This window comes from Siniperca chuatsi, linkage group LG1 (genome assembly GCF_020085105.1).
Source record: "Siniperca chuatsi isolate FFG_IHB_CAS linkage group LG1, ASM2008510v1, whole genome shotgun sequence".
Taxonomy (NCBI): Eukaryota; Metazoa; Chordata; class Actinopteri; order Centrarchiformes; family Sinipercidae; genus Siniperca; species Siniperca chuatsi.
In genome coordinates, this window is record NC_058042.1 from 20,717,474 (window position 1) to 20,744,358 (window position 26,885).

Genomic DNA, 26,885 nt, shown 5'->3' on the forward strand with positions numbered 1-26,885 from the left:
CCACTCACACAGTTATTTATTTAGTCACTCAACCAGTCAGTCAGAAAGTGAATCATAATTTTAACACATCAACAAAAACTAAATGTAAATTACAGTGATATTATTTATTATGTTTATATGATACTATACTTAGAGCCTCTGTATTAGCAAATACCAGCAAAATAACATAACCATCTAAGGTTTGAAACATTTCAGTCAATACCTTTGATATAGTTTGTCTGCCAAAAATGTTACATTTAATGCTTTACAAATGGGGATTGGGATTGCATTAGATTGTCCAAGGGTACAGTTTTGTCATTTTCAGCTGACACGCAAGCTATGTGTGGTGGTTGCCAGAAGCAGTTAACGTTTTTCATGCTGATCAAAGAAATATGCTGATGTTGTTTTTGTAACTCAACTTACAACTTTTGTGACCATTTGTCTGGCTCTGACACAAGAAGACGACCTTTCCCATTCTTAATCCCACCTACAAAGCTCATATTGGCTTAGTTGTTTTTACAACCAGAGGAACTGCCATCAGTAAGCACAACGCTAGACCAATTTCATTGCTGAAAAAATCTGAGCTTTGGTAAGTGATTCAGCGGTCTGGAACCAGACCTAAAGTATTGCAGCATTAAAAAGGGTATATCATATCTCAGCAGTTCTCAGCAACTGTGAAAAGAATCAGAAATATTTAGCATGAATAAAATGTGTGTAAATTAAATGAAAATGTATGTACTGCTATATATATTATTTGTTTAGTTTTATTGGTTAGTTTTAGTTCTTTGCATGGCCCGGCTCTTACTCTGAACTTTTCATCTCGCCTGAGCAGAAGATTCCTAGCCGGAGGTCAGACAGGAACCAGGCTACTGACTGAAGGTGAACAGGCTTTTGCCATCGGGGCTTTGTGGCTTTGGAACAACAGCCTGGCGATCTCAGGCAGCAGTAAGTACCATATTATAAAGGATAAGGTTGGCGTTATTTAATACTTTTATTATCATCAACAAATTTGCTGAAGTCTTAAAAAATAACAATGAATTTTGTCTATGTGGTGAAATCCTAATGAAGCTTACACATCCCTGCCATGTAAGTCCAACAACTATTAAAAACACATTGAAGAGTCATAACGTTGCATTTGGGTGACAAACTCCTGCTTTATGATGAACATGCAAGTCTAGTTTCAGTGCTACATCACCTACAGCAGTGGGATGTCAGGTAGGGCATAATTTCTTTTAACCCATGGACCTCTGGGGTGATAATAGTTGGTAAAGCAGGTCATCAGGTTTGATTGTTTAAATCCAGGCTCCTTGTGACAGCATGCTGAAGTGTCCTTGAGCATGACACTGAATCCCAGATAAGCAGGGCAGCACCTTGCCCGACGGCTGCGCCATCATCAGTGTTTGAATGTGTAAGAAGTATGTGTGAATGTGACGCATTGTAAAGCTCTTTCCACCATTCTCGGGATTAATGTACTATATAAATGCAATCTATGGATCTCCATGGAAAACTAAAATACATTTAACTTTTTACCATGTGATTTTGAATACTTTATATTTTGAAAATATCATGACATATTGTACGAATGCTGTGATAGTTAACGCAATATGAATATTTCCACAGTACTCCTCCATACTTGTCCTCCATATTTACTCTGCTTTGTAGTGCTGGAAACCTTTGTTCAGGAGTTTTAATGTGTCAAATGTTATAACCCTGTGCATCTGTTATAACCCTAACCCTATCAAAAGATCAAGAGATGCAATATAAAAATATACTTGAAATGTACTAAAATGGAGTTGATGCACACTGATACCAAGTTGCAGATATGCATTGTAAAAAATGTCCTCACGATGTCAGTAGTATAAAACCATTCCATTGAATAGCTCTAGCTCCATTCTAGCTCTAATGCATGCACACTTAACAAGTCACAGGTTTCAGAGGGAATGACAGGTGAAACTTACTTCTGCAGATGGGTCTGTGGTCACTCCAGGCAGCCAGTGTGTCAGTGACTCGTTGACAGGTGATACTTTTAGATCCTTGTAGTACATAGCTGTCATCACAACTGAACTGGACGCTGGAGCCAACTCTAGTTAAGGAGACACAACAGTAAACAGCACTTGTCAAAAACAGTAACGCTGATTCTAGCTCTGACTGCTTCACAATGTGACAGTCAGGTGATACTTGTAGAAACCTCTTACAAGTTCCAGGAGATAACTGTAGGAAGACAACCATCACCACAGATCATCCAATTAGGATTTATAATTCCTCTCTTTCTGTAAGACCCTGTACTTTTCTCCACTCATGCCTTTTTTCTATTGTCTGTTTTCCTTTCATTTCTCCACTCCTCTCTCTAATCATTTGTTCTGATCATTCTTGTTTTCCCATTCTCTCTAACACCCCGCTGTCTAACACGTGAGAGGGACATTCCGCCATCTGAGTGGAAGTCTGCGTGGTGTCTTGTCTGTAAAGCTTAATGTCTCCTCCCTGCTGATATACACCACAGTCTACCACCTGGCCAAACATTCGCTACGTAGGGTTCTGGTTGTTCAGTGGCTCCACCCTGTTGTTAAACACTGTAGAGTCATACAGCCTGGCCAAATCTCTCTGTTAGTGCCTTTGTCACTGAGTGCTGGGTCATTCACTTTACAGCTTCTGCTACTTTGGCGATGCTGATGACACTTAAAATACCTTACATCCAGCCACACACTGTGAAATTTACTATTACAGGAAAGAAAACTTTGCTGTTGTTTAACTTTCCATCGCAATTTTATATGTGGTTGTCTGTGAATCAAAACTGCCATGACACACAAAGTTAAAGCACATCTGCACTGTCCAGCAGTGAAAACTTTTATTTTCTCTGCAGCTATATTCTCTCTCCATTTCCTGTTTTACTTCATCACACCACAAATCTGCTCCAGCTCCTGCATCGCCGTGCTTAATGATGATTAGATAACCTGTAACACACATCAAACACATCCATGCCAACATGCAAATACACTTACACATAAACGCTCAGGGGACAAACACATACACACATGTGGAGGTAATGACCTTTCACTAACTCAGACTCCACTAATAGTCCTACTAATAGTCCTACAGAGTTTGTGCAGTCATCGTTGCTAATGGTAAAGAAGAGCACCAGGAGCTGGAGATTAAAAGATGATTATCGTTTTAAAAAAAAATGGCCTGAAAATAGTCTAATAGAAAAAGGTAAAAACTGAAAACCCATCCTCATTCTCTCATAAAGAGAGAAACACAAGAACAATTGTGATGCCACTGATGCTAAGTGGATGAGTCGTAGGGAGAGGTGATTATTTCATAATTGCTCACTCCTGATTACGTGAAATGATGTCTCCCTTTCTACTAATAAGATGACAGACACTATGGAGAGAATCATTTAAAAATCCCTGTGTCCACCAAGACCTTGTTTATTAGCCAAGATCCTATTTCTGAAACATTCCTTCACAATCTCTATGTATAAGCCCTATATGAGTAAGGACCCTTATAAAACCCTAAGGGTGATTAGTAATGTAAATTGGTAAATACTGATGGTTGACAGTGTGTCTCTGGACAACTACTGATGATGATGAAAATGACTCTAAACAAGGACACAGTGAGCAACACATAACAGGCTCAGTCTATGTTGGCTGAGGAGAACAGCAGTTTCAGACCTGTAGTTCTGGACTGACAGTTGCAGGCCAACCTGCACCACCTACTGGCAGCGGCAGCAGTTTAGAGCTGCAGATGTAGACATGTACGCTATCTGAGGTAGCACTTATTTTCATTATCGATTAATCTGCTAATTATTTTCTCGATTCACTGATTAATTGTTTTGGCTATAAAATGTCAGAAATGGTAAAAATTGTTTTAAAAAATGCCTGTTATACGTTCGCACAACCCAAAGTGACATCTTCAAATGTCTTGTTTTACTAAAACGATTATTCAATTATCAAAATAATTGGCGATTAATTTTCCAATGACCGACTAATTGACGCAGCTCTAATCTACAGGCAAATAAAGTAAATAGCTACTGAAATGTCTTTTTATTTTGTTTGTTTGTGTGTTTGACGTTGTATATTTTTTATATAGAGTTTTTGAGATATCGGCCGTAGAGATGTCTGCCTTCTCTCGAATATAATGGGACTATATGGCACTCGGCTTGTGATGTTCAAAGCGCCAAAAAAAAACATTTGAAAAACTCAACAGCAGTGTCTCTTCCCAGAAATCATGACCCAGTTACTCAAGATAATCCACAGATATGTTGTGAGCAGTTTCATATAGGAACTATTTTCTTTCTACCGAACTACACCTGCCAACTGTATCACCGCACAGAAGATGGATAAACAGCACTACAGAGGAAAAATATGTATTTTTGATTTTGGGGTGAACTGTCCCTTTAAGAGACCAAAACAAAATACAGGAAGGTTAACAAGGTTGGCTGATTGAGGTCCGTCTGTAAACACAGTCCTTCTATAACTTTGGGTATTTTTAAAATCATTTACATACTGTAGATGTTGTAATTAGTAGAATAGTTAGTTTCAGATAGGGGACTATTAAACCAAGTGACAGACGTTTAGAAAGATTTAGAAATAAATGAAAAATTAATTTGTAAAATCTTTAACAGCTAATATTTAGTCACAAGCTTTAACTATTTAATATTTACTTGAGGTGAGTGTGACACAATGCTCTTTTGTGTTCATTAATGATCTTTTATAGCTAACAAGTGGTGAAAGTCTTCTCAAATGTGTTCTTCAAGCACACACACACACACACACACACACACACACACACACACACACACACATACACACAAAGATAACAGCAGCTATAAAAGAAGAAAATTGCTGCTTTAGCACTCATTACCTACAGGTGGCACACATTCCAAATTCCAGCAGCTAAACTCTCAGAGCAATTACCTTCTTTGTCTTTTTGTGTGTGTGTGTGTGTGTGTGTGTGTGAGAGAGAGAGATGGCCACAGTCTATATCTATGGGTTGAAACTGTTACCAATAATAATTTTCTTTCCTATAGGTGACACAGGTTGGCTGGAGTGGAGCTGGTAAGACAAGCACTAAACAGCTCTCCCCTTCAGAGGATCTACAAGACTGCAAATGTGAATATGTGAGTTTTTCAAGTTTATTACAAGCCAGTTACATAAGGTGCTTCACATCTAAAAAGCCAGAGTTGTAACAACAGGTCCCCAACAGACAGAAATTATTTATGATGATACATAAACCACAAAACACTTCAGTCTCCACGAAAAAGATGGGAGAACTTTGGTGAGGAAGTTCCATGGTCATTGGACCAATTCTGGGACTAGAACAGGGACAGAGTGGCACTCACTCTCAACTAAAACACAAGGTGGTTTCTGAAGAATAACTGTGAACTGGTCACAATCTGTGTAACCTCAAGACAATCTGGACAAACAGAAACAGTCTTATTTCAAACATGAGGAGTCATCACATATAAACTAAGCTCACCAAGTTTTAGTTCCCTACTGCACTCAGTCAATCAATCTTGCATGTTGCACAGACAGGTATTTTGGGAAGCCAAAGCAGGGTGGGAGGGGGACCAACTCACCTAGTAAACTTGGTTGTACTGTGCAATGTGCAGTATTTTAACTAGTCCGCAGCAAGGCTCAATATTTTTTTCTTCTCCCGATCCTTCCAATTACCACATGTATTGTGCTAGCAAAAAACAAGCTGTTCTGACTTAAGAATTAAAACAGCACAACATAAACAAGCACAAATGCACAGAAATTGAGCAAGAATCCCTCTTCTCACATGTCACCCCAATGATTTGATGACTTGTGGCAGATTTGCAAATGTAATCCATTGCAGGAAAAGACCTTTGAGTGAGATTATTTCTGCAGTCTGGTTTCTACATGTCTGACACACATACAATAATGATCTCTGTGCTGGTCATACGATCAACAATATCCAAGGCACTTGTGGGTGTTTTTAATATACTTGATTTGACTAGGAGTGACTGAGAGCAGATGAGTCAGGAATAAAGTGAACTTACTGGAAGGCTGAGCCCATCCTCTTGCCATTTTCTGGAACTCCGGGATCTGGACAAACATCACCAGCAAGACCGCTTTGACTCACTGAAAAAAAGGAAAAAATAAGCAGTGTGTCTTTTTTGATCATCATTTTGATCATTTGATCAGGATAGTTTCATCTTCATCTTGTAATAGTTGGAGGCATGCACAGCATCATATTATGCTAACAGGTAAATCATTAAACTTGTTCTCATACCACTTTTTACAGTAAGATGAAAGTGACAGGGGCAAAAAATCTTCCTTGTTATTGTGACCACAAGCATCTGAGTATTTTTCAATATGTGATGACAGTCAAGCAGTTAAGCACAACTAGGATAACTCCAACCATGAGAAATATCCCCAACTGTTGCTGAGAATATAAAAAATGAGGCATGCTCTCACCCTTTGAATTTAAAAATAGATGTATTCTCGGCTGACTCAGGAACATGTTTGAAAAATACACTGGCCTCAATATGAAAAGAAGGCCTTTTCCTTTTGTGTTTATTTTCCTACCTGACAGATAATAATAATAATAATAATAATAATAATAATAATAATAATACAAAAGATTTAAAGATAAAATGTTTTTCATCAAAAGCAGAACTGGACACCCTTATCATGATCAGCCTTTAGTAATTTATCTATCTATGGAGACCATCCAACACAAACTAGTCTCAACCATCTTCTGTGTGTTTTATTTCCTTCCTTAAAAGTAAAAACTGGATGAGCAATGATTTGATTTGACAGTACATGGACAAAAATTTGGAAACTAACGAATTCTACCATAATATTTCTGAATAGGCCTTTTTCACAGCAGACATTTTGACTTGTTGTAGCAGGAAAAACACAGCTGAAACTAATTTCTAACTTTACTTTGGATACTTAAAATATATTTTTCAATAATAATTTACATCAAGTTTTCCAGTGCGTGTGGAAACTGGTTGCTCTATCAATTGTTTCAAGAATTATGCCTCACTTCCCTATTTCCCTGCTTTCAAAATAAACTTTATCTGTGTGTGTAGTCATGTATTTTGAATTTTCAAAATGTTGTTTAATACTCGTAAGCAAATCCAAACATGTAGTGTGCAAAATTACATGAAGATTTAATAAAACCTTCAGGGAGAAATAATATAATTTGTAAAAAATATAAATAGCAGAAGAACTGTTGTGGTGGAAATGAAAACTAACACGTGCAGAGATTTAATGTAGAGAACTGTTCTCAGTTCTCACATTTCAGCATCTCATTCCCTCCTGTTTTTACCTAGCTGCATGATCTGTTCTGTTCCTAAAAAAAGCACAAAAGCAAAACACATGACAAATTTTGTCCAGATCTTGCATTGGTTTCAGACTTTGCTCTGGCTGGGAGCATCTGCTGCATGCCTAAAACATAATGAAACCAGACAACATGACAGAAACCAGTTTAGACCAGCTCAGTCTTAATGGAACTCTGTGGATGAATAATGGTGGTTAGCAAAAAATAAAGGAAGGTGAGAATAAATAAAATGAAAATTAGGAGAATGCTGAAAAGAGACTACAATAGAACAAAGAAAAAAAGGGGAGAACATCTTGGACGGTTATAAAATATACCAATACCAAAAAAAAATACCAATATCTGACCTCTCAACGTCTCTCTTCCTGCCCATCTTGTATCTTTCTCACTTGCTTCTCTCTTCCTGTCATCCTCATCTGCCTCTGCTCCCACTCACTCCTTCTCTCTACTTTTGTATTTTCAGCTCGTTCACCCCGCTTTTTCTCTCTCACACACATTAGCTGCAATTTACAAAGGGATGCCAAAGTTTTGTGCATCCTAGCATAAAAGATGGATGAATGATTTGCTGCGTTTGTGTGATTGTGCTATGTGTGTGCTGAGGGGTTGTGAGTGTATAGATGCTGTGTATGCATGTTTGTGTGAGATATGATGCAAACAGAACAAGCTGTCTTGTTGCTCTGCTGTGTTTTGATGTTCTGTCCAAAAATCACCACACAAACACACACTCTAAACACACTTTATATGTTGCGCTCTCACATCCTTTTCTCTCTCACTCATGTTCAAATGGCTTTCATTGGCATCAGATACAAAGGTTCATATTGCTGAAACAAATCCTGCTCATGCAAACAACATTGATTGAGAAAAAAGCTGCCAAATATCACTGCTGGCTGATGTCAAAAATCCTCAAGCTGACTTAATCCCATATTTGCACTTAAAAGACCATTCAACATTTAAACACAAGCTTATGATGCATAATGTCATTTCCATATCATCAAAGTGTCTTCAGCAAACCTTTGATCTCTACAAGTCAACATTTTAGGAATTTGCTGTGTAAGTGATACATTTTCACGTTGGTGCCTATGTATATTTGGCATTTCTGACGTCTGTAATAGACCTGCACCTTCCTGTCAGCCGCCCAGTCCTACGGATTGAGTTTCAACTCATTAAATGACTCAGTTCTTCCTGCCATTTGTGCTAAACTGTTCACTATACACTCACCTAAGAGTAAATAATATCCCTATGAACTGTGTAATTTACTGTTGCATTTCTGGTCTCAAAAATATTAGTACTCTGGAAGGGAGTGTTTTAAGGCATATTTTAAAGAGCCCACTCAGGGCCTCTCAGGGCTTCCGTACTAGCCAGTATTACAACAGCATTCGACATGCCAACAAGCATAAAGTGATTATGTGGCTGCTGCCATCACCATTAGCCCTCAACGCCAGATTAGACGTGACACCTGTTTTCTTTTAGACAAGAGTGTATCATGAACTATTAGTTCTGGCCATCATAAATACACAAAAGTCACTTGCAAACTTGAAAACTATCCATCCAATTTAAATCCTTTTAGTATATTTAAGACATCATTTAATTTTACTTTATACTGGCAGTTTCAAATTGTGCTGAAATAATGTTAGACATCTCTTCTGAGGCATTCTGTTGGTAAGGGGGAATTTAATTTACAAACTGAAACTCCCACAAAAATGTTTCACATTAAATGTTTGAAAGCATGATTAATTACCATTGTCTCCATTGTTTAATCAGTCAGCTGTAACACTTGATGTCGACACTTACAATAGCAGGTTAGGTGGTACTAGCAACAGTTAGTCAGGGGGAGTTATTTAGTTAAAGTTAAAAACAAAAATGTTTAATAGAGTCTGAAAAACAGGGTAAAGCCATATTGAATATCTACATTATGTACATTAAGGTTGTAAGGTTGTCTTTTCTGCTGTTAGTTTTGTTTTCTTTGTTGCAAGAAACTGTTATTGAAGTTCCTAAGAGAAAGTTACAAACCACTGGCTCAGGGAATTAGAGAAAAATGGTAAACAACTGGCTTAGAGGGCAATGTAAAGACGGATAAAATAATTTGCATTGAGAATGCAAGGCCGTGTAGCACAAAGATTTAGTTATTATAACAAATGGCAGATGAACCATTAAAAAAGAAACTGTGGTCAAAGAGTCAATAAGAGAGGGTGCAAGGAGAAAGGGAGAGGCAGGGAGAGTGTGGGAGATTATGTTTTGTGTGTGTGTGTAATAAGCTGACGTGTTTCAGGGAAGAGCTTTTGAGATGCTCTTCAGATGTCTGCTGATGAGGAGAGATATATGTGAAGTGCATTTTGTTGATATGCTCTCTTACGCTGCTCTCCTCTGCTCTTCTCGTTGCCTCTTATCCACTCTGCCCTCTCTTTTTCCCCTCACCCTTTCATGCTCACAGGTCAAACATCCATCTTCTCATCATCATTTTGTTGAGCCCACAAGATTCTCCACATAAATACACTTATGATGCTGAGTCAGAGCCATGTGTGAGGAAACGCAGTATAAAATCATATAATGATGGTTACAGACTGCATCACTGTGAGGTATTCCCAAACTTATTTAGCTGTGGTTCTGTACCATCGTGTGATTTTCAAGTTTCAAGTGGTCGCATCGCTTTCCTTTCAACCGCAGCCCAGCACCACCATGCATGACAATCCTGAAGAAAACATGGACTATAAATCACACTCTCACAATGATGATTCATTACAGTTCTAGGTCATTGTCTAGGGAGTAAAACTCCTTAATCACAATCTTTCAGTCTCTCTAGAACTATGACATCCTCAGCAGTAAACTAATGTTACCGCTGAGAGAGGGTAACTGCAAGATTTCTTTTGAACCATTTTACATTGTTCTAGTTACCACTCTTACTTTATATTTGTGTCTTTTAATTGGCTTATTTCTTAAATGTCTATCTATCTATCTATCTATCTATCTATCTATCTATCTATCTATCTATCTATCTATCTATCTATCTATCTATCTATCTATCTATCTATCTATCTACAACATCATGTAAGATTCTAATCAACAGTCAATTCGAGAATTATTCATAAACAGACCGTTCTCAAACTGATTTAAACTTATTCTCATGTGTGTCTGTCTATTAGACTGTGCTTTAATATAGGCTAGAGACTGTTACAGACAGTCTTTTAGATTATGATTCATAAGCACTCCATTCTCTAGGCAGGTAAAACTCATTATCATCAGTCTCTGGTTCTTTGTAATGATTATATATTGCGTAAAGACTGCACATTCTCTGCCATACAGCCATAATATTACCACTGGGAGTCATACAATGTAAAGAAGTGTTGTTCAAAGAGTGGTTCGGTACCAAAAGTGGACCTTGGCTTTACTTTTTTAATGTTTTAATGATCCTGGTTCCCAGTCTGATGGCCTAACTATACTACGTTGGAGTAACCTCACTGAGCCTTCGGCCCAATGTGAAAACCACCATTTACTCAGTTTTGGTCCCCATGATAAAAATGCTAGTGTCTCTTAATGAGCATGGGTCCCATGGTGAGAAACTAAATTTCTCATTTAGGTCCAGGGCTGCGAAGGCTTAAGGGATCCCTGGACTACACAGTTAACAGTCATTATCATCATTCTTTAGCTCCACATTGTGATAACAGATAACAAAGCTCGTTCTCTACAGCGCGGCAATAATTTTACAAGTGGGATAGCTACTTTTGAGACATCGTTAAGCACATACGCAAGAACCACTGGTGATTATTGTGATTTTACTTACACATGATAAAATCCACACAGGGCAATGCAGATCTGGACCCCTGCTGTCATAAGGTTAACTGACTTTTTTCAGATGACATTGACTGCTCCATAGACCCCCATGGTAAGAGAGTTACTTCACAACAAGATGTTATTGTTAGCTTGCCCTTCTCGTAACAAGCACATGCAATAGCAATAGCGGACTGACTTTAGGCAATTCTCTCATTTGGAAACAACTTTGTATATGAGTGTTTTTGTGTGTATGTGTATATCTGTGTGTGCATGCTTAGTTTGTGTGTGTGTGTGTGTGTGGGGGGGTGGGGGGTGAGATGAGAGATCTGAACTTTTCACTAAGCTCCACATCACTGATAAATACAATAAACTGATTTGCCCCGGGAACTCTTCCCATACGCATGCACACACTCAAATACACACAAAGAATACTAGGTTTAATTTTAAATGCCGCAACACACGAAGAAGCACACAAGCACATAAGATTTCTTTTTCATATACACACACACACACACACACGCAAAACACCATACTAATGTTAATTGCACCAGCACATGCTTGGCTGAGCATGTAAATCAGCAGAATTATTGATGAGGGTTTTATTATGAAGCTAAATGCTAAGGAATGGATGAGGTATGAGCTTGGGCTTCCGTGATAATTAAAAGCCACTGTCACATGATCTGAATACTCTTTCAGAGGCGTCTCCAAGCTGCCAAGATATATGTCTGCCACCCTAGACTGGAGAGATATTTATCACATTTATCATTAAATTAATTGTTTTACTGCCTTGTGGTCAATATAATGTTTAAGTTTATTTGGATTCCCATTAGCTGCCACTGAGGTGAAAACAATTTTTCCCTCATAAAAACACTGTATGCTTCTACCTCCCATCTCGATCTACTATTTAAACACGATAAACACAGAAGAGCTTCAGCTGCTCACAATATGAATGGAGGAGCTTATTTGCCTTTAAAATGTGACTTTTAAATAACTGATGTATTCTGATCCCAAAACAAACAAACAAGCTGATGGTTCATCAGGTGTGAATCACAACGCTGAAACTTGAGTAAATACTTAAATTCATAAACAAAGCCACTTGAGAGGGTTCTTTTAATGGCATAAATTCCAAAATAAACTGGAAAAACTGACACCTACTGTGCACAGTAGTTGCCAGCATTAAAACAAACTAGTGGTGTATTAGTTATGAATCATCTTGAGACCTTCTCTGACAAAGCTATGCTTTTGTTTTTTTCATTGTGCAGTTTTTAAGATAACCATGAAACTTCAGACAGTTTCAAATCCACACAGGGCATTTTATCTTGCATTTGTAGAAATGCATCAGCAATGATATTTAAATAAAATGAGAAGCTCTACAGGCATTGATTGCTTCAATGGTAGCAATACTGCACAATGAACTAATCAACAATATGACTGAGGTTATTTAAATTAACTACTGTAAAACTACCATCACTGGGTATAAATCTGAAGATCTGCATTTCTTTTAAATTAATATTGTTTTTTGTAATTATTTTGTAATCACTGTATATTTTAACATGCACGTCACACCTGTCCTAGATGACACAAGTCCTCCAAATTAAATGATAAAATGCATCGCTTGCAACTGCCCTTCAGAACAAGGCTTTTCTGATCTGACAGCTGTATCAGCATGAAGACGTCTGATTTGTTTGTGCCTTCCAGAACCTTTAGAAATACACATGCTGCAAAGACAAAAGCCAATTTCTGATCTTAAGCTTTCTGATCTCTTTTTATAAAAATGACTTGGTTAGGGAAAGATCATTGTTGGGGTTAAAATAACTACTTGGTGGGGTGTCCTGATAGCCGAATGGTTAAGGCACATACCACATAACTGCCAAATCCCTGGTGTGATTCCCAGACTTTTGTTATACGTGTACCCCTCTCTCTCTCCCCTCATTTCCTGCCCACCTCTATACTGTCTGCTATCAAATAAAGGCACAAATGCCAAGAAAATAAAACAACAAACAACCACAACAACAAATGTGTTTAAGGTTAGGGAAACATCATGGTTTCGGTTAAAATACTTACCACGGTTAACAGAAACCAATATTGACTGCCAGAGGGAAACAGGAAGCGAATAGTTGACTGTGTCAATATCAGATATTTTGGTGACCCATCAATCCACCCAGCTACTCTGTCACATTTACTCTAGATGGATAAGAAGAAAGCTAGTGTTCCTGCTAAAATAATTTTAATCATTTACAGCACTTAAATTACAGCCTCAAAATGCTCATGATCAGCTTGGACATATAGTCAAGCTTTGTATTCAAAACTCTTTTCTTGGTATAATTTTAAAAGTACAATCAAAATGACATGTAAGATATTGTGCATGTACAGTATGTGCTCTGTATGATATATGAAAATGATTCAAGTAAATGGCACATGAAAAGAGGACAGGAGAGAAGAAACTACTGTGGCAAGACAGAAACTAAAGGGACACTGCATTTTTTAACTTATACTACATATATTGACCCTCATTAATGTTCACTATACAGTAGGATTGCACCATTTCTATACTAGCTTACAATACGTCTCAGAGGTAGGCTGTCCAAAACTTACAAATTAATGACTTCACCTGATGGAGACTATGCTGTCTCTTTCTAGATTCTTGGCTGCATCTCCAGAGGGAATGAATAAGATGCAGTGGGCACATTTCCAGCTTTGGCCATGAAGAATCCAAACACAAAACCTCCAGACTCCACTTGGATTGTGGAAATTTAGGATGTTAGAATATAATAAAAAGCTGAAATGGAAAATATAAGGACTTATCCACTGGGAAGCAATAGCTACAGCCAGCAGTGAAAGTGAGTCACTATGCTGCTTTGAGTTTATTATGGACTGTAGTCAGATTATTATCCTGACACTGGCACAGGGAGGTTTCACTGTGTGTGACACAGAAAGGCTTGAAAATTTCTTCAAAGTTAAAATAACAGAAACCATCAAAACAAAAGCAGAATAGAGACTCATGAGTATGACTTTTGAAATCCAAAGATGATGGCGGTACAGGGGGAATGACACAATGACATGAATACCAAGCAGCAAAACAAATGTTGCTTAGGGTATCAAAAAACTATGGCCTCCAGATTGAGCATTTAATCAACACTTCTTCCAGTTTCAACAACAAAAAAAAAAATGTATATGGTTCGTGCAATATTATGTTCACATTTTTGAGTGAAGCAAAAATACTTGAATTGACACAAACATTCACATTCTGAATCTGTTGCTCCCTCTTTCAGCTTGTTTTACTTACTGATAAGTAATTGTAAAAAGGAGATGTTTATTTGCATCATTGGTTGGTTTGTAATTAACTGAACTGTAAGAACAGTTTAAATAAGTCAAAACTTGACTGTTACTGTTGTAGCAGTTTTATTATTATTAGCTAATTTCTAAATACTAGGTGTATTTTAAATTAAATATATATATATACATATGCTTCTATAAATAAACAATTTTTCTTCTGCAAACACAAATAACCTCTATTTATAGAACTGGTTTCATATGAACCTCTGACCGTTTGAAGGAAAAAAGAAAAAGACAGAAAAAATAGAAAAGGGGAGTGTGGTACTAATTCTTGTCTCCTTGAAGGGCAACTCCAGTGAAAAATAGATGAAATCACTGCTCTTGCCGCATCAAAGATGGATGCAGGATGTGTGTCCTTGTGTACATAACAGTATGAGTGTGTGTGTGTGTGTGTGTGTGTGTGTGTGTGTGGGCGTGCTCATGTGTATAGTGTGAGACCAAATGTGTTTCAATTTTGGTTTAAAAATGGCTTTCTAAATGACATACAGTCCCACAATTTACAAACACACACAAACAGCAGACAGCAGTTTACTTACAGACAGCATTTTTGTGACTGGAGTCTTTACTAGGCATCATCTTCACTCCTCTGGACTTCAACTCTATTGCTTTTTTCACTGCAGACAGGAGAAGAGATGGAGGTTATTCGATTGATTATTAATAATAATTTATTAAACTTCAATTACTGCACATCTTTTAAGTGCTAATTATTTTCAGGGTTGCCATTCAGTACACATCAACTACATGTGCAATCCAGAAAGTGTTTCGCACTCCCCCTTCGATAACAAACCTACAACAAATGCAATAGTGGCAGAAACTGAAAATTAGAACAGGAGAAAAGGAGAAGATATTAAAAGCCACAGAGAAGTAGGGACAAGAGAGGAGAAAAGGGGGGAGAAGAAAGAAAGCAGCGGAGCAGCATTAAAATGTATTCCATCTATTTTATCCTAAGTAGCAGCATTGCAGAGGATAACAGAAAAATCTGTGGTACAATCTGTGGTACATTCCAATGAGAAAGAGACTTGGCATGAAAAGCACAGCTCTCTCTCTCTCTCTCTCTCTCTCTCTCTCTCTCTCTCTCTCTCTCTCTCTGTCTCTCTCTCTGTCTCTCTCTCTGTCTCTCTCTCAGGCACACACACACAAACATCACATACACATCTATAATGCAGAGACAGGCAGAAAGGAAATGACAGAAGTTCCAATGGCAAGAGCAAGTGACCGATAAGTGAGGAAGAAAGAGACAGCATAAAGTGAATAGAAAAAGACATGGAGACAGACAGGAAGTGAGACGTGCAGCAAGAGAGACAGGTCTTGGATCACCATGTTTTGTGTTGGAAGTCAATTAAATCTGAGCCACCACATGGAAACTAATATGCAAATTAAGTAATACAACCAGTCAATTAGATGAAAGGAAAGGTCCAGCAAGTCCAGTCAGGTGGATTCAGACTTGGATGGTGGATTAGTTTGTACAATAAATGTGTCTAAAAGAAACCTGACTTTGTAAAGGGCTTTTTACACTGCCCTTAGGCCAGGGCTAAAAGCATTCTTAGAACCTTCTTAGCCCCAGGCTAAAAAGCTTTCACATTGGCACAATCCTGGCACTTTCCAAAGTGGGCTAACCCCGATTTTAGCCTAGGGCTTGCTGGCCCTGCTCCAGAGCAGGGTTAGCCCCGGGTTTACAGGGTTATCCCCTGATAATCGACTAAACATAGAGTTAAAGGTGCCATTGTGAAACAGGGTTAAAGTAAACAGAATGTAAACAGAATGTAAACATTAGTTGCGTGTTCCAACAGATATTTGACCCAGGGCTGGTAGAAGTGCAGTGTGAATCGTATAGCCCTGGGCTTACTGGGTTAACCCTGGGTTAACAATGTGTGTGTGAAAAGCGGTTAAGTTATCCCAGGGTCAATTCTTAGCCCAGGGCTAAGAATATGCAGTGTGAAAAGCCCTTAAAAGAGACCCTCAGTTCTGATACATCTCCCAACACACACACACACACACACACACACACACACACACACACACACACACACACACACGAAGATGTGCACACATTAGTACTTTATACAAATACTTCTGTGTATACCATATGTATAAAAGGGAGGCTAAGAACAGATAAGTAATAAGACTGAAAGAGTGTGATATACCTTGGTACTGAGCACTGAATCCTTTTCTTCGGTGGTTGCTATCTGAGGTGAAATGTATCCGAAGCCAGTTCTTATTTGATATCACTGGTGAGGGCAGGGTTGTACCAGTCAGCCTGGAAGTAAGCAAATAAGAAATTATTCATAAAAAACATAACAAAAACCAAACAGAAGTAGTAGATGAATGTAGGCACAGCCATTGAACAGAACTGAATTGAATATAGCAGAGACAGAAGAGGCAGATGGGAAAGAGAAGGTATGCTGTAACAAAACTCAAGCTGTTGTTATTGCAAATCCACAGTATACACCTTTGCACACCTTTCCAGTGAATAAACTGTATGTTGAATTACATCATTGTTGTGTATTTCTACATTTCTGTATGGTCCACATTGTTGGTGAATATCACACTGACAAAGAGATTACGTCCTCTTCCAAAGATGGACAATGTTTGTCATAACTTTCTGTTACAGTACGTGTACTTGGTTCATGGATGTGCTCATGGAAGATGAGCTTTCCATATTTCAATTTGAGGTAGAAAAATTTGTAAGAAAAATGCAGTTACTAGAGAAAAGTGCTTCACTGTTGCTCCTATGTAATTACGGATTGCAGCGTTATATATTTGAGCATGGCCAAACTCTGTTGTGAAAAATGTTGTGAAATTACTTGTCACAAACCATCGTAAATGCAGTGTATCATACAATGCAGAAAATAGAAGTGTGAATAACTCTAGGATCTAAATGACTTCATCTCAGGGCCTATACAGTACATAAAAAATATCCCTCTTTGAAGCAGAACTTTACAGAGAATTCAAAGTATGATTTTGATGACCCTTTACATTGTGCTCTGAGGTGCATAGGCTGGCTGTAATTTAAGGAGGTTTTAGCTGAAAAGCAATTTGTTCCACTGGCTTGGAAAATGCGGATGTGGGAATTGAATGAGTGATATTATCCCTTCCCATAATGATCACCACTGACCAGAAGCAAAGCACTGCAGTTGTATTGGGTAAAGTATAACTCCCACATCTAAGTTTGTTTAACCGAGGGAATATTCAGCAAAGCATTGCTAAAATAAATACATGTTAAAATGCACTAAAATGCCTTTTCACTGTTTCACTGAAAGCCATACTGTAAAGGTGTCTTATGCGATTCTGGGCTCAGGATACAATAGAATTACTGAAAGCAGCTATGTCTTATTTATGATGGCAATAGTCAAGTAGTAGAAAGTCAGTAAAGTTCACATCTTCAAAACAGTTTCTAAAGCATCACCACTGAGACGATGAGTCGGTTGCCTATGGTAAGTCTTACATCAGCCTTTGCTGCTATCATATTTCGTTACCAACGGCAACAGAGGCGGTGGTAACATTTTTAATTTTTTTTTTCTTAAATATGGGGAAAACAGTGCACTGAGACAAAAAAAGGAAATGATGTAAGAGACTGCCTGGAAGCTAATGTTCTACCATCCTCCCTAGAGCAACAAGAGCCACTGTAACTGCCCTTTAATAATGCCGCAGGTGTACTGAGTAGATAGAGAAAGACAGTGAGGGAGGAAGAAACAAAGATAAGGAAAAGGGCAGAAACTAAATATGAGAAATGGTAAAAAAAATATTAAGAGCACTTGTTAGAGGACCTTATTGAGTGCTTATTATCAGAGACACAAATTTCTGTATCAGAATCAGAATCAGAATCAGAATCAGAAATACTTTATTGATCCCCGTAGGGAAACTCTTTGTTCCAGTAGCTCTTCTTTACGTCAGTGCACACAGGAGAAAACGATATTATACACTATAAACAGGTCAGAAATAAATTAAGTAACATGTTGGTATAAGTATAAGATAAACTAAGTGTCGAGTACCAAGTGGTTTACTGGTAGATGGTGAAGTACAGTATAAATACAATGTCACTAATTGTGTAATAAATAATAGTAAAAGCGGAGGTGCATGTACTGTCGAGAGTAATTGAGGTATATCCGTAACAGTAATAAGAAAAACTAACAAGGGAAAACTAATATTGCACTTGAGTAGTAAACAGAATATTGCACAATTATTATTAAGATGTAATGCTCAATGTCCAGTTTAGTGACCTAGGGTCAAACAGACTAATCCTTAGAGGGAGGAGTTAAATAGTTTGATGGCCACAGGCAGGAATGACTTCCTGTGGCGCTCTGTGGTGCTCTTTGGTGGGATGAGTCTTCCGCTGAAGGTGCTCCTTTGTTTAGCCAGCACGTCATGGAGCGGGTGGGAGACACTGTCCAAGATGGCGTGTAGTTTGGCCAGCATCCTCCTCTCTGACACCACCGCCAGAGAGTCCAGCTCCACCCCACAATGTTACTGGCCTTACGGATCAGTTTGTTCAGTCTGTTTGCGTCCGCTACCTTTAACCTGCTGCCCCAGCATGCAACAGCATACAGGATAGCACTGGCCACCACAGACTCATAGAACATCTTCAGCATTGTCCGGCAGATGTTGAAGGACCTCAGCCTCCTCAGAAAATAGAGGCGGCTCTGGCCCTTCCTGTAAACAGCCTGAGTGTTCTTGGTCCAGTCCAGTTTATTATCCAAGTGTACTCCCAGGTACTTGTAGTCCTCCACAATGTCCACACTGACCCCTGGATGGAAACCGGGGTCACTGGTGCCTTGGCCCTCCGTAGATCCACAATCAGCTCCTTTGACTTTGTCGCATTGAGCTGCAGATGGTTCTGCTCGCACCATGAAACAAAGTTACCCACCACAGCCCTGTACTCCGTCTCATCACCACCGCTGACACATCCCACCACAGCAGAGTCATCAGAAAACTTCTGAAGGTGGCAGGACTCTGTGTGGTAGCTGAAGTCTGTGGTGTAGATGGTGAAGAGGAAGGGAGAGAGGACAGTCCCCTGAGGGGCCCCAGTGTTGCTGACCACGCTGTCTGACACACAGTGCTGCAGCCGCACATGCTGTGGTCTGCCAGTCAGGTAGTCCACAATCCAGGACACAGGGGGCGTCCACCTGCATCGCTGCCAGCTTCTCTCCCAGCAGGGCAGGCCGGATGGTGTTAAAAGCACTGGAGAAGTCAAAAACATGATCCTCACCGTGCTTGCCGGCCTGTCCAGGTGGGTGTGGATGCGGTTAAGCAGGTAGATGATGGCGTCCTCAACTCCCAGTCGGGGCTGGTAGGCGAACTGAAGGGGATCCAGGAGGGGTCTGACCATGGGCCGCAGCTGTACCAGCACTAGTCTCTCCAGGGTCTTCATTATGTGGGAGGTCAGTGCCACCGGTCTGTAGTCCTTGGAGCCACTGGGACGTGGCGTCTTCGGCACAGGAACGAGGCAAGATGTCTTCCACAGAATGGGGACCCTTTGAAGACTCAGGCTCAGGTTAAAGACGTGTTGAAGGACTCCACAAAGCTGGGGGCACAGGCTTTTAGCACCCGGGGCTAACGCCATCGGGGCCTGCAGCCTTGTTCGAGTGGAGCCTCATCAGCTGTCCTCTCACCTGGTCAGCAGTCAGGCACACAGCAGAAGTTACAGGTGGGGAGGGGGAGTCGTCGGTCTGGAGAGGGCCGTTAGCCTGATGGGGAGGGGAGCAGAGTACTCAGAGGAGCTTGAGGGCCGACAGCAGCTGAGTTAGAGGGGGGATGACCAGGAGCCGGTGTGTCGAATCTGTTAAAGAACAGATTCAGTTCGTTGGCCCTGTCCAAGCTGCCTTCAACTCCTCTGCTGCCAGTCGGTCTGAAGCCAGTGATGGTCTTCATGCCGCTCCAGACCTCCCTCATATTGTTCTGCTGGAGTTTCCGCTCCAGCTTCCTCCTGTACTTCTCTTTGGCCTCCCTGATTTTCACCTTCAGGTCGGCCTGGATTGCCCTCACCTCCTCCCTATTACCATCAGTAAAGGCCCTCCTCTTGGCATTTAGAATGTCCTTGAATATCTAGAATGTCCTTGAATATCTATGAAAGAGATAGCTCAAGAAAAAGAATATGAGGAATGTCAGATGAGACAAAAGCACTGTCCATGTGTCTGCCTGAAGGCAATCTAACTATAGTAAACACAGTGAATAGACTACAGTAGAGCAATCTCCCAATGAGTCAACTAATGGTCTTTATCAGTTTGTGTGATTAAACAGACATGCGTGGTAGTGTAACATAATGACATACTGTATATGACATATGACCCTAAAAACCAGAGGGAAAGTTTGAGGGCACTTTATGGTGCATAAAAAACACAGTTAAATAAAATGTCAGACAGTGAATATAGCGGACTGTATACAGTAGAAAATACTATAGGGAGTGATTTCAGACATAAGCAATGTTCTGCACCTGACCCTGATTCATGACGTCTATGGGCAATTGTGCAAAAGTGATGTACATCTCTAGGCACCAATAAAGTATCATATTATTGGCCGTTTTAGTCTTGTGAGAATTTCTTCTTTTTTTCAAATGTATGTGTACTTTTGACCTGGTTACGTTCATAAGTGTGTGATTTTATCTCAGCTATACTTACTAAATCAACCTGGTAAAAGAAAATGTTCTCAGACAACCTGTCTGTTATAAAAAAATATTTATGGTGAAACAGCTTACTGTTATATAACAATAGAGTCTTAGACTTTGCTGTTTTGTCACAGACTGAAGTCAGTCTAAATTTGAATCAAAGTTGGGAGGAAAACTGAATATATTTCAATGAAGAAGTGAAAGTCAGTGAAAGAACAATTCAAGAAGTTAATGACTTTCCACTGAAGTCACATAAAGTGAACTGACAACAACAGTGGGAGAATCAATATTTTATCAGCTAACATACAGTACAGTATCAGAATCATATCTAATGTATAAATGACAATGAATTCATGTTTAAGGGATAATCTCCCAATCATATTAAACTCAAAGTTGGCTATTACTGTATAAGCAGTTGTATTGCAAAAAAATTCAACTTGCTAGAAACATATCTTCCAGCAGTTACCCACCCAAAACTCCTTAGTAACGGTGCCACCTCGACCACTTAAATTAATAAAACCAAAAGTTAACAGAAGAGAAAAAAAAAATGCTGAAATAGCACAACAAAATAGGCGAATTAAATGTGGACACTTAAACATCAGATCTCTGTCATCTAAAGCTGTACTAGTGAACAATTTAATATCAGAGTATCATATTGACTTATTTTGTCTTACTGAAACCTGGCTGGGTCATGAAGAATATGTTAGCCTAAATGAATCCACTCCACCCAGTCATATTACTCACATTCCTCGAGGCACTGGCCGAGGAGGTGGAGCTCCAGCCATCTTCGACTCAAGGCTATTAATCAACCCTAAACCTAAACTACATTATAACTCATTTGAAAGCCTTGTTCTTAGTCTTTCACACCCAACCCTGACCCGACGCGTCAGCCAATTCTATCTGTTATAGTGTACCTGGTCCTTATTCTGAATTTTTATCTGAATTCTGAATTCTGAGTTTTTATCAAGTTTAGTCCTTAAAACAGATAAAGTAATTATTGTAGGTGATTTCAATATTCATGTGGATGTTGAAAATTATGCTGCGTTTATCACATTATTAGATTCAATTGGCTTTTGTCAGAGTGTACATGAAGCCACTCACTGTTTTAACCACACCCTCGACCTTGTTCTGGTATATGGCATTGAAATTGAACATAGTCTTTCCACAGAATCCTTCTTTATCGGACCATTATCTAATAACTTTTGAACTGCTATTACTGGACTACACGCCATTAGGCAAAAACTCCTACTCTAGATGTCTATCTGATAGTGCTGTGGCTAGATTCAAGGAAGCGATCCCATCTGCATTTAATTCAATGCTATATCTCAATATAACAGAGGACTCCTATGCAAATCGCAGCTCCTCCCAAATGGACCATCTAGTTGATAGTGCTGCAGGCTCACTGAGAACGACACTCGATTCAATCACTCCTCTAAAAAAGAAGATAATAAAACAAAGAAGGTTAGCTCCATGGTATAACCCCCAAACCCGCAAATTAAAGGACCCATCACGAAAACTTGAAAGGAAATGGCGTTCCAACAACCTGGAAGAATTTCGTTTAGTCTGGCAAGATAGTCTTAAAACATACAGGAAGGCCCTCCGTAATGCCAGAGCAGCTTACTACTCATCATTAATAGAAACAACCCCAGGTTTCTTTTCAGCACTGTAGCCAGGCTGACAGAGAGTCATAGCTCTATTGAACCATGTATTCCTATAGCCCTCAGTAGTAACAACTTCATGAGTTTCTTTAATAATAAGATTTTAACTATTAGAGAAAAAATTCAGCAAGTCCTGCCTTCAACTGGTACCGATTTATTTTCAAACACAGGAACCTTAGAAACAACTGCAAAACCTGATATATATTTTGACTGCTTTGATTCTATCGACCTTCTTCACTAACTTTGACGATTCATTTATCAAAGCCATCAACCTGTCTCTTACACCCCATTCTAACTAGGCTGCTTAAAGACGTTTTACCCTTAGTTAGCACTTCGTTACTGGATATGATCAATCTACATTACAGGAACCGCACTAAGCTGGTTTAAATCCTATCTATCAGATTGATCTCAATTTGTTCATGTTAACGGGGAGTCCTTCATGCATGCCAAAGTTAGTCATGGAGTTCCACAAGGTTCTGTGCTTGGACTGAATCTATTCAGCTTATATATGCTTCCTCTAGGCAATATTATTAGGAAACACTCCATAAACTTTCATTGTTATGCAGATGATACCCATTTATATCTATTGATCAAGCCAGATGAAACTAACCAGTTAGCTAAACTTCAAGCATGCCTTAAGGACATAAAGACCTGGATGACCTGCAATTTTCTGATGCTAAACTGAAGTTATTGTAGTTGGCCCCAAACACCTTCGAGACGCATTATCTAAAGATATAGTTACTCTAGATGGCATTGCCCTGGCCTCCAGCACCACCATAAGGAACCTCTGAGTTATCTTGGATCAGGATTTATCCTTTAACTCCCACATGAAACAAACTTCAAGGACTGCCTTCTTTCACCTACGCAACATTGCAAAAATCAGGCAGATCCTGTTTCAAAATGATGCCGAAAAATTTCTAGGTTGGACTATTGCAATTCCTTATTATCAGGCTGCCTGAATAAGTAACTTAAGACTCTCCAGTTGATCCAGAATGCTGCGGCACATGTACTGACAAGAACCCTGTAAAATCCAGAATAGAATTTAAAATCCTTCTCCTCACCTACAAAGCTCTTAATGGTCAGGCACCATCTTATCTTAAAGATCTCATAATACCATATTACCTGACTAGAACACTGCGCTCCCAGAATGCAGGGTTACTTGTGGTTCCTGGAGTATCCAAAAGTAGAATGGGAGCCCGAGCCTTCAGTTATCAAGCTTCTCTTCTGTGGAATCACATCCCAATTTGGGTTCGGGAGGCAGACACCATCTCCACATTTAAGAGTAGGCTTAAGACTTTCCTCTTTGATAAAGCTTATAGTTAGGGCTGGCTTGGGTGAACGCTGAACCATCCTTTAGTTATGCTGCTATAGGCCTAGACTGCCGGGAGAATTCCCATGATGCTCTTCTTTCTTCTCTCCTTCTCTCCCTCTCCATCTGTATGCATTTTTATCCCATTACTGCATGTTACTAACTCGACATCTTCTCTCTCCTGTAGTTCTGTGCTTTCTCGTTTCTCTCTCCTTCTGTCACTTTCAGCAGATATTTCTGCCTCTGGAGCTGCAGAGACTGGATCTGTCACAATTCCATCAAGGTACACAGTAGTTTTTGTAAATCCAAATTTAAACTCTTTTACAACATGATTAGCAATAAATTCGTTTTTCCAGCAATGTCTTGCAGAAATACTTCTGGGAGAGGGAATGACTCAACAAAACTCATCTGGGAGCTACTCACTACATTTTTAATGTGCTCATTTTAAACAAATAAACAACTTGGATGAACTGAAAAACTCAGCTACCCACTGACAACATTTGACAATCCTGGCTTCTTTCCCCCTTAAGATTTGCTGAACAATGCTACACAAATTGTTTAATTGCTTTTACAATAGACATGTTTCTGTGCTAAGGTCTGACAAATCTTAAACACTGTGTTCATATGGACACATTAAAAAAATAGAGAATAGGTATTAGTGACATTTTGGCCAAACAGTATTTTATATCTGTGGAAAGCTCTTGTGAAGCTCTGTCACTATGACTTAAAGACACATTTGTAGATTTAAACTGGATGAAAGATAAACCCAAAGATTTAGTTTGCGTAAGAAAGGCTGTGACTACACTTACACCCATTTTGCACTAGGGTAAACACTGAAGTTAAAGTAATGTTTTTTAATATACATTTTTGTAAGTCTGCCCTGTTATGTGACCCAGTGGGTGCTGAAATGACTATTCCCCATTAAGTATGTCAAGTTGACAGACACTAGTGGCCAGCAATGGTGGTGTCCCTCACTGGAGCCACCTGTGTTCAAACCTTTCTGCATTTCAAAAAGATTAGGAGTGATAAGTTGTTCCCAGAGGATGTCTTTATGCATAGTGCTTTGGTAGAGTTGTTCTAGTTTGGCCTCTGTACTTATAATTAATAAATGTGTGTTTCTTTGCACATTTTGGTGATTTGGTGTCTCCTTTCTTCTCTCTAGTGGTAAGAAATCAATTATCGCAGCTTTAACAAATGTGCAGAGAGCTTGCTGAAAAACAACCCCTCTTCAAATGGCTGTTTTTTAGGACCAGGACTTAGGTTTAGGCTTGAGGATAACGCTACAAAGATGCATGTTGATGTTCAAATAAGTTTAACTAAATCAGTGAAATACAGTAGCTGTGTGTTGGAAAGGACAAAGAAATGGGTAAATATGAAAAGTAGAGAGAGAAACAGATAAAAAATGAGAGATATGCTGCATCTCTTCCATTATTCATGGGGACTGGCCAGCTGCCTGACATAGGAATGAGGAAGAGACAAGAGGTCAGAGGAGGAGAAGAGAGGGAAGAGACATGAGACTGAACTGAAAGGAAGAGGAAGAAAGAAGACAGAGCAAATGAGAAGAGAAGAGAGAAGAGACTGATAAAAGTTTTAAAGACAACAGGCTAAGTTGGTAAAAACAAGAGGAGAGGAGAAACAGATAATGAAGGACAGGTTGGACAAAGAACAGTAAAGCAGATTGTAGGACCACAAGCAGAAATGTGAGAGAAGGAGAACTTACAAGGTAAAATAAAGCAGAGAAGAAAGAGGACAGAGAAAAAACTGTGAGAAAACCTGCTGAGAAAAACAGGGGCTGATGGATAAAGAACATGAGAGGAGATGAGAGCCGGGAAATTCACTTAAATGAACAGGAGGAGAGAGGTTACACAAGCCGTGTGGGGGGGGGGTCAAAAGTTTCAAAAAAGGGAGGCAAGGAGGCAAGTCTAAATGAGGTTGGACATTACAAACACCAGGTTGCAAAGGAAAGAGATAAATGAGAATGCAGGTGAAGCTGAAAGGAGAGGAGTGATGGGACAAATGAGGAGATGGAGAATGTAAAAGAAAAAAGAAATTAAAGTTTCACATAAAGAAAGAACTCACATGAAAATAAAACAAAGAGGAAGGTGTAGAATGAGAGACAGAAAGGGGAGGTAGTGGAACTAAAAAAAAGAGAGGAGATAAGAGAAAAGAGAGGTTTGACACACCTGACAAGAGGAGACAAAAGGAGAAGACAGGCCAAGTCACAAAAAGGAGAGGGGGACAAAGAAAGCAAGAGCAGGAGAGAGATATTTCTGTGTACTCACTGTAGCACTTTCCTATTATTATTATTTTTTTGGTGATACATGAACATCACAAAGACACAGGTATAACTTTCCACTGTCCAGGCACTGCTGTTTTAGCCCTTGTCCTCCCTTTAGGCTGTTTGTATTGCTGGCAATACATTATTTTTAAAGTTTATTCCACTGCTGCACTTATTGCAAGTCCTTGTGGATGTGAGCATCTGCAAAATGACAAAAAGCCACTGTAAAAATAAATGATTGGATACAAGTCAGAAAAGTTGGAAAGCACATTATCCGCAACAGATAGCTGTTTATTCCATGTGCTTAGTGCAAAACCCTGGTACACCAGTAGTTTTAATCTCATAACACACCCACGCAGTCACACAGAAACATACACACAGACAATCATGCAGCCAGTAAACATAATTTAAAATGTAAATGTAATAACAGGACAAGAGAGGTGTTTCAAAGCGGAGAAAAGAGACTAAGAGAGGGCTGGTGGTTACAAAAAAGGGAGCAAGGGGAGAGGCAAAGAGGAGGAGGAAAAGCAAAAGCAGCAGAAGAGCATCAGAAAAAGGGACTTTAAGGGGAGAGTGGAACGAGATGTAACAGAGGGACATGAGGGGAGAGCAAATAGGAAGAAAGAAAAAATTCATATTAGAGTGAGGGTG

General features: G+C 39.3%; 1 protein-coding gene across 3 annotated transcripts in view; it reads right to left on the reverse strand.

Moving 5' to 3' along the window:
* LOC122876003 (CUB and sushi domain-containing protein 1-like) overlaps nucleotides 1–26,885 on the reverse strand; it is a 491,774-nt gene that overhangs the window by 178,594 nt on the left and 286,295 nt on the right. For all 3 annotated transcript variants that reach the window (XM_044195800.1, XM_044195789.1, XM_044195805.1), the window contains 4 exons: nucleotides 16,533–16,645; nucleotides 14,925–15,002; nucleotides 5,999–6,080; nucleotides 1,938–2,062 (listed from right to left, as the gene is read on the reverse strand). In XM_044195800.1, coding sequence (XP_044051735.1) covers nucleotides 1,938–2,062; nucleotides 5,999–6,080; nucleotides 14,925–15,002; nucleotides 16,533–16,645 — 398 coding nt within the window. The remainder of the gene's footprint in view (nucleotides 1–1,937; nucleotides 2,063–5,998; nucleotides 6,081–14,924; nucleotides 15,003–16,532; nucleotides 16,646–26,885) is intronic.